The sequence below is a fragment of the Adiantum capillus-veneris genome, chromosome 7 (genome assembly GCF_014529385.1).
Source record: "Adiantum capillus-veneris isolate H3 chromosome 7, ASM1452938v2, whole genome shotgun sequence".
Taxonomy (NCBI): domain Eukaryota; kingdom Viridiplantae; phylum Streptophyta; class Polypodiopsida; order Polypodiales; family Pteridaceae; genus Adiantum; species Adiantum capillus-veneris.
The window spans coordinates 59,220,327-59,233,643 of NC_140937.1; the positions used below are offsets into that span (position 1 = coordinate 59,220,327).

Below are 13,317 nucleotides of genomic sequence, written 5' to 3' on the forward strand. Positions count from 1 at the left end.
TAGAAATTATGGAAATTGAAAGAGGGGAACCTTATGACAAGCAAGTAAAAAAGGACCTCCACCCTTATCATGAACAAGATCTCATGAGGATCATAGCCACACACCACGAAAATCAGGACATGATTGCCAAGAAGAATAGGGCCAGAACTCTAGGGGAGAGTTGGGGCCCAGATGGGAAGAGCTAAATCTCATGCCAGCATCTGAGAGTGATGAAGATCAGTCACCAGAAAATTCATGAGCTTTTGGCTCAAGTACTGGGGTCCCCCACCCATTTCAGCCGCGGTTTGAGGAGCTAATTCAAAAAAACAGAGGAAAATGTTAGCGATGATAATCCAAAAAGGGCAACAAACAATTGCGTCGAGCAATTAGAATCAAGATTCAAAAGTACAATGAGTATTATGAGTAAGGATAAAAGGAAGCCAATACTACCGGAACAGTGGATGTGGGTGTGTGAGTGCATGGTTTCCTTGAGCACCATTGTAATACATAATTGAGGGCTTAACCCTAGTATGGCCAAGGTCTAAATATTGTAACTAGTCATTTTTTATAATTATGAATGAGCAAGTGATGTGTTGGTTTCTAGTTGTGCATCTCAGAGAGGGCTCTGTCACTCATGTGTCTAGTATTGGCATAGTTATGGACTATAGCCAGAGTTGACTAATCCTATTATTTAGCAGTTGTTTAAGGTGCTATACATTTTAGGAACAACAGGTTGAGCCTTATGATACAAGCCAAATTTGAGAGTTGGTCTCACATTCTGCTTGTACATGTTTACGTGTTGTAGGTTAAATTTTGACCAATTTGGACATTAATATAAAATTGAAACCATCTAAGCAAACAAACTTGTGAAAAATACACAAACAAAATGAGAAAGTTGCTTGAAATCAAATCCAAATTGCACACAAGGGATATCAATAGACTCATAAAACACTGAGTCAAGCCTTGCACTACACAGCTAGAATTTATCAAGTAAAAGGTGTAAGAATATCCAAAATAAATAATTTTAAGAACAGACTTGCACTACACAATTAAAATCTCTCAAGCAAAAGGTTTACAAGAAAAAATAAATTTCAAGATTAAAGACTTGTGGCTAGTTTTTGAATTAGCCACTTTTAAAAACTTAAAGCCTATTTACAAAACACCGCCTATAAAGGGAAAGAGCTTTGTAAGTACATGACAAAATTTTAAAATGTGAGCACAACGCCTCTTGATATTCCAATAATATTAAACTAAAATTTTAATATTATTTTGATGTCTATCCTGCTTGTAACATGGCATAATTTTAAAATGTGAGCACAACGCCGCTTGATATTCCAATAATATTAAACTAAAATGGCCAAATTTAGATCTTGATAATTAAGATCGAACGGTATCATAGCCGAGATAATTTTACATACTAGAAAATATAATTTTCCATTCTTCAAAAGAGATAATTATCTATACTCCAAAAAAACTTCTTGGAAAAGGTTTGATTGGAAACCTTACGGATAATCATATTTCCACTCTGTACTGTTTGAAGACAATTCCAAAAGACTTAAGGAACAAGAGCATTTGCGACTTTTTTTTTTTTGTCAAAGTTGTGGTAAAAGTTTTGACAGATTTTTCGTGTGTTTCAAATGAATGATCCACATAAGGGAGTTTGATAAGTGCAAAGTGCTCACAATGTGCTCTTTTGATGTACATTGCAATGGTTAATAAAGTACAAAGTGCTCAAATCCATGATAATCTGCCTTTTTTGGTGCATTTTGAGGTCCCACTATTGATTGTCATGCTTCAACACTCTCTGTGAGAATGAGCTCTAAGCATAGTAGAGTAAAAATTAGTGGTGTCGAGCAGGTCCGGGACGTCGAGGGGGATGATGTGGTGAAGGGGGTGATCGGAAAGTCTTGTAGAAGCCACTAGTTGGTAGGTCATTACTGATGGGGTTGGGCCCCTTTGGCACGCTATGCAACTCCCTCCTTCTCCTCTTCATCTCCTTTTCTTGCCTCTTCCAATCCTGTTGCGCTAGGCCGGCCTTGCAACCCTACAAAATGTGTAATGTGGGTTTTGAATGCAAGACCCTAAGTGTGTGTGTGTGTGTGTGTGTGTGTGTGTGAGAGAGAGAGAGAGAGAGAGAGAGAGAGAGAAGGAGAGAAGGAGGCACTCAAGAAAAAATCATTAACTTAGGGGGAAATTTTACAAATCTCATCATGTTTGAAATGTGAAAATAACATCATATATATTCCTATGAAAATATGAATTGAGTAGTACCAAATTTGATTTTTAATTTGAACATTCAAATTAAGAAAAGTCAATATTTGAAGTTTTCGGGGGCTTAGAGACACTCAAAACTAGTAGTAATAATAGTACACTTTTAAGCAAATCACAATCACAAGTTTACACAAAAGCAAGATTTTAAAAGGTGTAACCCTAGGGGATTAGAATAGCAGAGTGGTGACCTTGTCGTGCAGATGGCATGAACACTGTGGATGTAAATCGATGTGACATCCCCCCCAATCCCAAACAACAACAACATACAAAAGAGAGAGAGAGAGAGAGAGAGAGAGAGAAGGGGGGGGGGCCTCACGAGTTTTGAACTCAAGACGTATTACAAGACTGTGTGTGTGTCACAAGAAGTTTTGGACAAATTCTCAGAATAAGTCCCACATTGTGACTTAACTCAACATCATGAGCTTCTGCTCGAGAGGCACCGCATACCTAGCTAGGTACGATTGGGGACAGGGGACCACCGCACCCGGTCCCTGTGGTCCCTTGTCCCCAATCGTACCTAGCTAGGTATGCGGTGCCTCCCTCGCAGAAACTGATGATGTTTTGCATTGTATGAAAAACACTGGCAAAAGACTCCTTTTCTTCGTGTTTGTGTGTGTGTGTGTTGGGGGGAGAGAGAGAGAGAGAGAGATGGCCATAGCGCTACCTACCAGGTCTGATCTTTGGAACGCAGCTGCACGAGCAGCTTCCAAGCGTGCATCCTCCTCCATCCCTTCAATCAGCCAACAATATCCACCTCGTGAGCAAAATGCGTTCCACTCTTCCGCCACCTATTTAATAGCAATAAGCAAGCCAATATAAATCACATATTACAACAAACTCTCTCTCTCTCTCCCCCACAACCACAACAGCGTTCTGCTTACTAGGAAATGCCGCCACGCATTCTCCACCTCTGAATTGCAGTGCAGGGAAGATTAATGCAATGAAGACGACGATACTGGCCCAGTAATGCATTGCTCATTCGCGCCACTGGAGGGAGAGAGAGAGAGAGAGAGAGAGAGAGAGAGAGGTACTAAGGCGCGTAGGAAGAGAGATGAGGGCGACTTGCAGTTAATGGCGTAGCTGGGTGGGCACAATCATAAGCAGTTTACGTGTTTTGCAACACACCAGTTCCTCATCACCTTCGAGTTCACGCATATATAACTGCGCTGTCTGCCTTGCTCACGCGGGTTGCACAACGTCCACCTACCACTACCTCCAAGCTGCGGCTGCGCACGTTCATGGCTCTCTCTCTCTCTCTCTCTCTCTCTCTGCACGCCTTGTCTCGTAGAAGCAAGCAATCTCGCCTAGCGAAAAGGGCCACGCGGGACCGGGACCGGGGGATGTCTGTGTGTGGGGATGATCGGCTCCCACCACGTCCACCTTTCTCACTTAAAATACACAGTGGCAGCCATTGTTTCGCTTCCGGGCCCGACGTCCAAGCCCTCTCCCCCCCTCTCGAATCATTCACGGCACCATCCCCCATTCACCGTTGCACAAGTTTGATGATACCGTTGTGATGAGTGGGGTCTATATGACAAATACCCTCTCAATTTTAATGTAATTGGGTGTGTTGCCACTGTGTGTGAATCAGTGTTAGGCCACGAAATTGGCTTCAAAACATCATAGGGAATAAAAGAGAGAGCAAACCCTCTACCAAAGCCACCCTCTAGGTAGTCACCGAGCAGCCCACAGAGGTTTTTGTCTTAGAGGATATCAAGAAGATGAGGGTCATGGAGGAGGTTGTTGTCAAGTTCTCGTCCTTCTCGGCAATCTTTATGAAAAAATGTTGGACGGCAATTTTTAAAACTCGGGAGATTAAAGACCTAGAAATAGATTGAGACTAGCGCAATTACTAATGCAACACAAAATGACAAAAACGATGGCTTCACTTCTCAGCGAATGACTCCATATACAAAAACATGCTCCAAGTTGGCACACTCCTTGGCGAGCTCCAAACAAAACCTAGAAGACCTACTGGCTCCGCACAAGCTCCATAGCTCAACAATCGCTTCCTCTCGGCAACACACACTAGCCAATTGCCAAAATGGCAAAACCCAAATGGCAAAAAAGCCCTTTCCAATTGGTGAGAATCTTCTCTTATAGGAGAGGCCTAAAGCTTCAAAAGAGAAAAAAAAAATCCCTCTGGCTCATGCAATCAACTTGAGCCCTTTTTGGCATTTTCATACATTACACACAAGTGGCTAGCTCCATTTAGTATCCTTTGCAAGGCTTGGACACCTCAACTTGTTTCATTTCCATCTCTCCCCCTCTGCATGTGAAGGATCCCTTAGCCAATTCTAGGCGCCCTTTGGTGTGAGCACCCCCCTTCCTCACATGAATCACCCTAAGGGGCAAGGACGGTGCCATCGTTGCTCCCTAGGCTTTTCATCAAAAATATTGGGGACCCTATGGGCACGTGAACCACCCCTTTGTTGGGCTTGCCACATCAACAAACCTGCCGAGCACAACCGTCATCGGGGGTCGCTAACACCATGATGCCTTGCACCATCACCTCCGATCACCAACCCTAACAAAATCTGCCCAGCGTGCCACCACAGTAGCACCTAATGCGCCCACCGTAGCAAAGGAGCACTAAGGCCCCTCTCTCAACTCATTTTTGCCAATGTGAGGTGCCTCACGCTACTCATATACCCTGCTTACTTGGCCCAAGCACGTGCATGTGAGCTAATTTGCATGACACGTGGCAAGTCTTGGTGTGACCACCTCCAAAATCTCCATAAATATCCACAAAAAAACATTCTTTTGAAGGGGATCGGGGAGCACCACAGACTGAGAGTGAGAGAGAGAAGGAGACACACGATGCAGAGATATGGGTGGGGAGACTCAAAGAGTGAGCAGCCCCCTATACACTTATGCTATGTATAAGGTATACAAGTCAGTGGGCGCCCAGACTCTGGGCGGCCGGGCAAGGCACAGACGCCTATACCCCAACAACCTCCCACTTAAAGGCGACTGTGCCTTTAAGCAAGAGAACCTAGTCTAAAGACTACAAAAGCCGAGAGAAAACCGCTCTCAACCGATGCCCACTGGCTGGCTGTGATCGTGTGCATCCGGCTGTCCTGCTCCCGTGTAAGTCCATACACCACCAGACGTACCGCACACGTACTGCAAGTATGTACGCAATACCTGCATATCTCCCTCGTGCACTATGCCATCATCAGTCAACAAACGACTGACAACCCCAACTGCAAATGCTCCCACTGCAGCTACGATATCCGGTCTCAAGATCAGCATCTCATACATGAGACCACCGAATGCCGATGCAATGCTAGCGGGTCTTGCTAGCTCTACGGAGCATGCATCAACATACATATCACTGGCAATAGGCATCTCTGACTGACAAGGCGTGTCAGCCACATGCATCTCCTGACTGTCCGCAAAAGACGCATCAACTTGTCGTGCAACCTCAGAGCAAACCAGCTGCTCTAGGTGTCTGCTGGAAGACATATCCTGCACAACTATATCCCCATGCTCATTGTCGAGCATAGAAAGGAATGACTGCATAATCGCTGACATCTCAGCCTCCTCTGCAATCATCCACTGCAAACATGACCACTCAATCTGCTGTGACTCACTAGAGCTCTCATGCTCTAACTCCGTATGCATAGACTCTTGCACAACGTCCTCCTGTCGTGACTCACTAGAGCAAGACCGCTCTACCTCTCTATCCTGCATAGAAGTATCTCGCACAACTGACTCTCTACTTTGCTCAGTCACTAGCAAAGCATGCATGTCTGACTCTGTCACCTCTCTGTGTGACTGCTCAAGTCGTGCCCCAACTGTGTGCACAACGAGCTCACTACTCTGCACTCCATGCAAAGTACCCTGCAATCCACAAGCAAAAGAGACTCGCCTGCTCTCTCGCTCTCTACCTGGCTGCATGATCACAGAGACAACACCGTCTCTCGCGTGATCCACATGCAATGGGTAACCTGTACCACTCCTGGCACCTCTCGCAATCACTAGCGAACCCAAATGCATCACAAAATCTCGCTCTCGTAGCGAAATCTGACATCCACTATCCCGTAACTGTCTGACTGAGATCAAATCCCGTCTCAGATCTGGCACATAACGCACATGATGCAGGGTAAATCTCATACCACTGGGCAAGGACAAACATACGTCTCCTGTATCCTCAATGTCATACATAACACTATCAGCCATGTGCACACAACCAAGTCTCCCACTAGAAAACGTGCTAAACCACTCACGATGCGACGTGACATGGAAAGTAGCATCTGAATCTAGTAACCAATGTGAAGACAATGTGCAATCCGATATGCAATCCGTAGACATAAGGTCGTCTGAAGACAAGCTAGATGTAAATGTGACATCGCCGTCACAAGCATACTCAGTAACCACTGTACTGATCTCACTAGCATCTGTCATGCCCAAATCTGCATCACGAATCTGTCGCCTCCGTTGTCTCAAACGCCTGAAACATCGACGCCTAATGTGCCCTCTATGTCCACAATGCCAACATGTCAAGTCTCTAAGCCGTCGAGACTTGCGTGTGGGATCAATCTCTCCCATGGACATAGAAGTGGGACTAGACTCCCCTGTAGACATGGATGTCGCGTACATAGCATGTAAACTCTGCCATAAAGCATGAGTTGTAGTCTCCCTCGAGACCTGCCAGTAAACAGACTCAACCAGATGCAAACAAATCGTAGACATGGCTAACTCATCAAGATCCTGCCAATCATCATCACGCATAGAATTGGGCTTCGCCGATAAACCACGCAAGGGTTTATCCTGCCCCAAATCCGCCAATGCAACAAGCATATGTTCCTTCCAAGCAACAAAATCTGCACCATCAAACTGTGTCAGACCATAACGTTGGAAGTCAAATGAAAAATCAGCCATAATGCTCGCAAAAGAGCAACCAACAATGAGTAGCAAATGTCAACCAAATCAGCCCTAAACTGGCTCGAATCGCATCAACAAAAGTCTGCAAATATGGCTGTAAGATATGGCTACAAATCAGCCCCAAAACAGCCCCAAAATTCAGCTCTTAAACAGCTGCATAAACAAGTCACAAATGTGTCCCAAATCAGCCTACAACTGAGCCATACATGGACACCTGCAAAGAGGAAACAATGGCTGAAAATATTGAAGGGGATCGGGGAGCACCACAGACTGAGAGTGAGAGAGAGAAGGAGACACACGATGCAGAGATATGGGTGGGGAGACTCAAAGAGTGAGCAGCCCCCTATACACTTATGCTATGTATAAGGTATACAAGTCAGTGGGCGCCCAGACTCTGGGCGGCCGGGCAAGGCACAGACGCCTATACCCCAACATCTTTTAGCTTCAACCTTGACCATCTGCCATCTATTGCTCAAGGCTCCAATTTTTTATCCATTAAAGCCTTCTCAAACTTGGCATATCGATCTTCAACTTCACCTTCTCTCTCCGCACTTTGACTGCCCCCGACGGTTTCAAACCAAGTGCCCCAAAACGGGAAAAAACTATCAAATTTCCTCTCTCATCAAGTGATCCAAAACTTGGCATGCTATAACTCCACAATCGTAAGCCCGATGGACTAGCCGTTGATTTGTGCTAACTCCATACAGTGCATACTACACCTGCAAACCCCATCAAGCTTCAAAAACCCTCTGATGGCACATTGATCAAGGTAACCAAGCTCGCTTAGAATTGGCCCCTGTCAAAACTACAACTGATCATATCTTCCACCCTGTAGCTCCATTTGATGAGCCGTCTAGATCAGCCCCTTCAACACTTCAAGCACTATACGTTTAACCACCAAACCTACACTTTGAACATCGTCACCTGCCATCCCACTTTGAAGACAAACCTCATCAGATATGCACATCAGTTGCCTCCTGCCTGCCCTACTTGTCTCTTCCACTTGCTTTAATCCCTTGCCATGCACCTACTAGCATACACATCCCTGCATGTGTCATCTTCGATAATCGACGAGCTTTGGTTGTACCATCATTGCCGAACCCCCTTGTTGAACACTCATGGTCAACCACAAAACTGCTTTATTCTCCTATAGACTGCACAAATTGGCAAAAACTGTGAGAAAACCAAAACCATGTGTACAGTTTTATTCTTGCCTAGAAAATCTCAAGTGGGTTGCCCCACCCCTTGCATCACATAGTTTCCTCCTAGGTCAAAAACCTGGTGCTGGTTCCTTCCATCTGCATCCAAGCATCTTCAAATAGAGCACCATCCTGCTCAACAATCACATCAGACATACTTGAACACATACTTGACCCTCTCTCCCAACCATATAAAGTGAGGCTCTCCTAAAAAGAGCATTGTGGTTGATCCAAACACTCCTCCACAACGGCCTTTGCTTGCATAACCCTAGTAGTAGACCATTGCTCATCCACAAGAAACATCTTCTTTGAAAGGGCTAACCCTCGCATCTCTTCTATCCCGGTCCAAGCTCTATCAACAAGCACCTGTGTCTCTTCATCCATGGAAACCTTGGCATCATCAAATCCCCAATCAGACTCACCCTCAAAACATACATGATCCTCAGAACGTGTTTCCCCGATATCATCCATAAACTCCATAGCCAACAACAACTGCTCCTCCCTTTGGTCAGCATCTAACACATTATGAGCACTAAAATGCCCAATTCCTTTGGTTTTTTCTTCATCATCATCCTCTTTTTGACTTGGTAGACCCGCTTGGCTATCCATAGACCCAGCTTCATCCTTCTCCGCACAGCTTTGAACAAACTATATTGCCATAGCATTTTCCATCACTACCTTCATCTGCATGGTCATCAACATGGCACTGCATGCCCTCTCTGATAGCATATCCACCTTGACAAGCTTCGGCACATCAACCTACTCTTCTTTCACGTTGGCTATCACCATGTTATCAGACACCAACAAGGTAGCTTTACCCTTACCAGCAATCAGACTATCTCCTTACAATAGGATGTTGACTCATCCACTCTATCCTCCTTGCTTTTCTCCCAGAAACGTGATCTTGTATGTTCATCACCATCAACACCACATGTTGACTCGTATCAGCATCTAGACCATCCATTTTGGCTTAGCACACTTTCTTCATTCACTTCCAAGTCCTTGGCATATACAACTTGATTGCTCTCTGCTACTTCTTCATACACTTGCTTCAAAAAAATAGGCTTTACCTCTTCATGTTGCTCTTGGATCTTGACATTAGCTACCTCTTCTACACACTAGTTCTTTTTTACAAGGGGCTTATCCTTGTTGAGAAGCTCGTCCACCATTGGCATAGGCACATCACAAATTGGAAACCTCCAAGGAACATAATTGACCATCGGTCTTACCTCAAAAGACTCTTCGCTTCAAAAAACCGGCACCGCCTTCGATTGAACCATAGGACACTTTGCTACTGCTGCAGCAGGCACATAATCCGTAGGCTTTAGCAAGCCCAACTCCAACTTATTCTTGACCTTTTTGCTCTTCACTTTGGCCATATATATCATATCTTCATAGGTATCCACATCTCACTCCACCTTTTTCTTGATCTTGCCCTTATTCGAAGGTCTTATGGATTGTTTCTTACCTTTTTCCCTTGTCTTTGTTGCGCACGAAGCATAAAGGGAAGTTGGCATTGTGTCCTCAATGTGTAGGTATGTCCCAATGCGGGAGAACACATCTTCGTTTGTGGCCTTCTTTGCGAGCTTGACCTTGTGAGGAACGGGAAATAGGTTTTCCACAATGCCATGTTCTTTGAGGGCATCCTTTAGGAGTTGAAAAATAGCCTGATAGGCTTTGGTGCTGATTCCAGCCTCATCACAAGCTTGTTGAACGTCATCATCATTAACCACATTTCTTAATTTACGCATAAGGTCCTTGGTGACTGCATCCTTAATGTGCTTACCTCCAGGTGATTGTAAGATAGAAATAACGTCCTAGGTATTGAGACAACTAGTGAGAAGGTTGACTCGATTATCTTGGCTTGTTCCACCGCATGCCTCCTGGATGAAGTTTCTAGCAACAAATAAACATAAATGTTAGAAAATAGTGTGAAGTAAGAATGCAGCATGCAAGTAAAGACCAAATCACCTTGTGGCTGTAACTCGTCGTTTGCGTGCTCCTCCGGAATGTGCAAGAGTTTCAATGGATGACTACGGGCGTTTGCGTTCCCTTGCACCAAGGGGTGTTTCTTTCAAGTATGTGATAGTGTTGGTAAGCTTCTGGATGTGGGACTCCTTTTCTTGCATTTGTTGTTCAAGACTTTTAACTACCCTCTCCGAAGAGGCAACACTCTCTTGTAATGCCGTCGTCTTGAGGTGAAGAGCTTGACATTCGTGCATCCACATATGCAAAGAAGCACCTGCACCCATACACAGCCGCTTGCAATAGCCTAACAAGCCTGCTTCTCCCCTCCCAAGAAATTGAAGAAATGTGGAAAGGCTATTAAACGGTGGATGGAAGCGGCTTATAGGATCGTAAGGGTACAAATGGCCATCCACCCAAATGTCAACATTGGTCTCACAAGCGGTGCGACGTTCCTGTGATGACCTTTGATCACCTTCACTAGTGGTCTTCGGTGCAAATGCCGTGGGTAAGCGAATATGTATGCTTTTGGTGTGCGGAGTACGTGGTGGTGGAAGCAAACCATTTGTGATGTCCGTGAGCACCATGGAAGCTGTTGCGTGAGGAAGCAAATGATGAAAAGATAGAGGGGGAAGGATAGAGAGGCCGAGCAGGATGGGAGGAGAGACGGAGGGAGGGAGGGGAGGGAGAGATTGGGGAGGAGGAGGAAGGTAGGGGCAGAGAGGGAGAGAGGAGGGAGGAGGATGAGAGAACAAAATGTTTATTACTTTTTGGGGGAAAAGATTTTTGAAAAAATGGACTTTCTAAGCTTGTGGGTTAAAAAATGGGTCAAAAAATGATTGTTGGATATGTATATATGTTGGGAGGGAGTTTTAAGTAAAAAACAAATAAAAATGAAAATTTTTAAAAAAAGTCAAATTTTGACTCTTTTTGACCCACGGAATTGCTGATGTGGACACACCCCTATGCTTCCTTCACTTTAAAAAAGGCTAGAGAGAGAAAGCAACCTTTTAGGTCCACATCCTACATTTGTCTAAAAAAAAGGCTAGAAAAGCCTACTCAAAACTACCTTCTTCAATGCCCTTGCCCCCTAAACCCCACACAACATTAGCTTTAATCCCTAAAAATTAGGATTCCTTACAAGGCCCATGCAAGGTTCATATTTCTCCTAATGATACCAAAACGCACTGGAAGCATTGAGAGACCGCCTCGCCCGCCGTCAACCCGAAGACTACTTCAGCCCATAAAGCTGTGTCAAGGGACGACACAGGCAAGGAGGGGGGGAATGTTAGCAGCAAGCTAACGCGGACACCATTTTTTGGAGTTCTCTTTGTAGAACAATTATTATTTTGATAAATCGGGAATATTGTAAATCCTATTTTCTTGGTAAACTTTGTAATTAATGAGCCGGGGCTACAAGCTTCCAGATTGTATCAACTAGTCAATTCCTAGCTATGGTAGAACTCCAGATTATTACTTTTGACCACCCAAAAACCTTGGCTAAGGTATAAAAGCTAATTTTTGTAAGTTTTTTACAAGTTTTTTGGATAAGAAATACACAGCGTGAGGTAACGGCGCTCACTTCTCTCCTTCTCGCGCTTGCTACTCCCTCTCCGGTTGTTACATTGCGAATGCGTTTGTTGCATTGCAACCGCAGGTAAGAGCTCTACGCATTGACGTAGGCCATTCACAGTATTTCGTAGCTTTTGGCGTCGTCGACCCGCGGCCTAATTTCATCATAATTAGGAATTTACACTTATAAATCAAAAACTAAGCGTAGGCGGGATATTGCGGCATCATTGCTAAGCATTTAGATGCATTCTGAATCGAAAACGACTAGGTCAAAAATCCACTGCTGTTAATAATCGCGCTTTTGGAACTTGGCTTAAAGTGGGATATGAGACCATAGGCATGTGTGCTTAAGTCTTATAAACTTTTCCTAGAAGTTTCGTTACGTTTGAATGTCATTTGATGTTGTAACGGATGTGAATTGTTTGCTGATGAGCGATTGGCTTTTGGTGATTTCAGTCACTTGAGTGTAGCTTGAGTTAGATGCGAGTTGTTAGTTGTTTTTCGAGAGATTGACAACCTCTCGTAGCCTCTATGCACTAGTCAAGTTAGCTTCGTCTCATGGTTTGACAAATTAATCGTGATTCTCGCTAATACTGCAATAAGATAGGATGGTGAGGTTAGACATGCGTCCCACGGCGTGTCATTAAAGCTAAAAAGTCCTAGACTTTCCAACACAATTCGTAGTATTTGGAATAACCCTTGAAGAGGATGCCACCACCTGGTTTGATTCCGTAGAATGTAGAAATTTTGAGTCAATGGAGGAGGTGTTTGACTAATTTATTGAGGAATTCTTGCAAAGAGGAGTAGCCCAAAAAATTGTCTCGCAAATCCAGAAATTCAAGCAGAAAGAAGGTGAATCCGTTCAAAAAGTAGCCTTACGACTGAAGAGATACGTGAAGTTCTATCCAATGGAAGAACTGTCAACCCAGTCAAGGATAATGCTTATCTTATCCAAGGACTGAGGAACGTAGATCTCCAAAAGGACCTACACATGAAAAAGAGCCCCACATTGAATGAGTTGAGAAAAGAAGCTCACACTTAGGACTGTCGGGGCATTTTTTCTCTCACTCGGAGTTTTTTCCCCCCGTGCATTGTATATATGCCCATCATTCTAGGGCTATCTATCTTTCCATTACACACTAAGTAATACACTCTCTGTTGTGTGCCTTGAGCTTCCTTCATCTTCTCCAAGTCGTATGTGTTTTCTTGCAACCCTAATTCCAACAATTGGTATCTGAGCAGGTGTGTCCTCCTGGACTTAGTTGCCAGCAGCTCCAGCACATGTCTGCTCACTTTCTCCTATTTTTGTGCTCATTTCTGCCTCCATATCCCCTGTACCTTAGAACCCTTCTAGGATAAGTTTATAAGACCTAAGCAACATCCCCTGTACGTCCTGGTTCTAAGGATACAGGGGATGTTGAGGATGTTGTAGGTCTTGCTG

General features: G+C 44.4%; 1 protein-coding gene across 1 annotated transcript; it reads right to left on the reverse strand.

Moving 5' to 3' along the window:
* Window positions 1-1,531: 1,531 nt before the first annotated feature.
* On the reverse strand, window positions 1,532-10,090 carry LOC147453928 (uncharacterized). Its single transcript, XM_086517225.1, has 4 exons — window positions 9,808-10,090; window positions 3,132-3,160; window positions 2,919-3,038; window positions 1,532-2,023 (listed from the first exon to the last, which is right to left on the reverse strand). The coding sequence occupies exons 1-4, from the start codon at window positions 10,088-10,090 to the stop codon at window positions 1,820-1,822; spliced, it is 636 nt and encodes a 211-aa protein (XP_086373351.1). The 3' UTR covers window positions 1,532-1,819.
* Window positions 10,091-13,317: the final 3,227 nt, after the last annotated feature.

What these genes read in the sequence shown, in the direction of transcription:
- LOC147453928 (XM_086517225.1), bottom strand. Translation starts at nt 10,090, where the DNA reads ATGCGTAAATTAAGAAATGTGGTTAATGATGATGACGTTCAACAAGCT. An exon ending in AACAAAGACAAGGGAAAAAG is followed by an intron (nt 3,161 to 9,807) that starts GTAAGAAACAAT and finishes ACTGCAATTCAG; the next exon opens with AGGTGGAGAATGCGTGGCGG. An exon ending in ATGCGTGGCGGCATTTCCTA is followed by an intron (nt 3,039 to 3,131) that starts GTAAGCAGAACG and finishes GCTATTAAATAG; the next exon opens with GTGGCGGAAGAGTGGAACGC.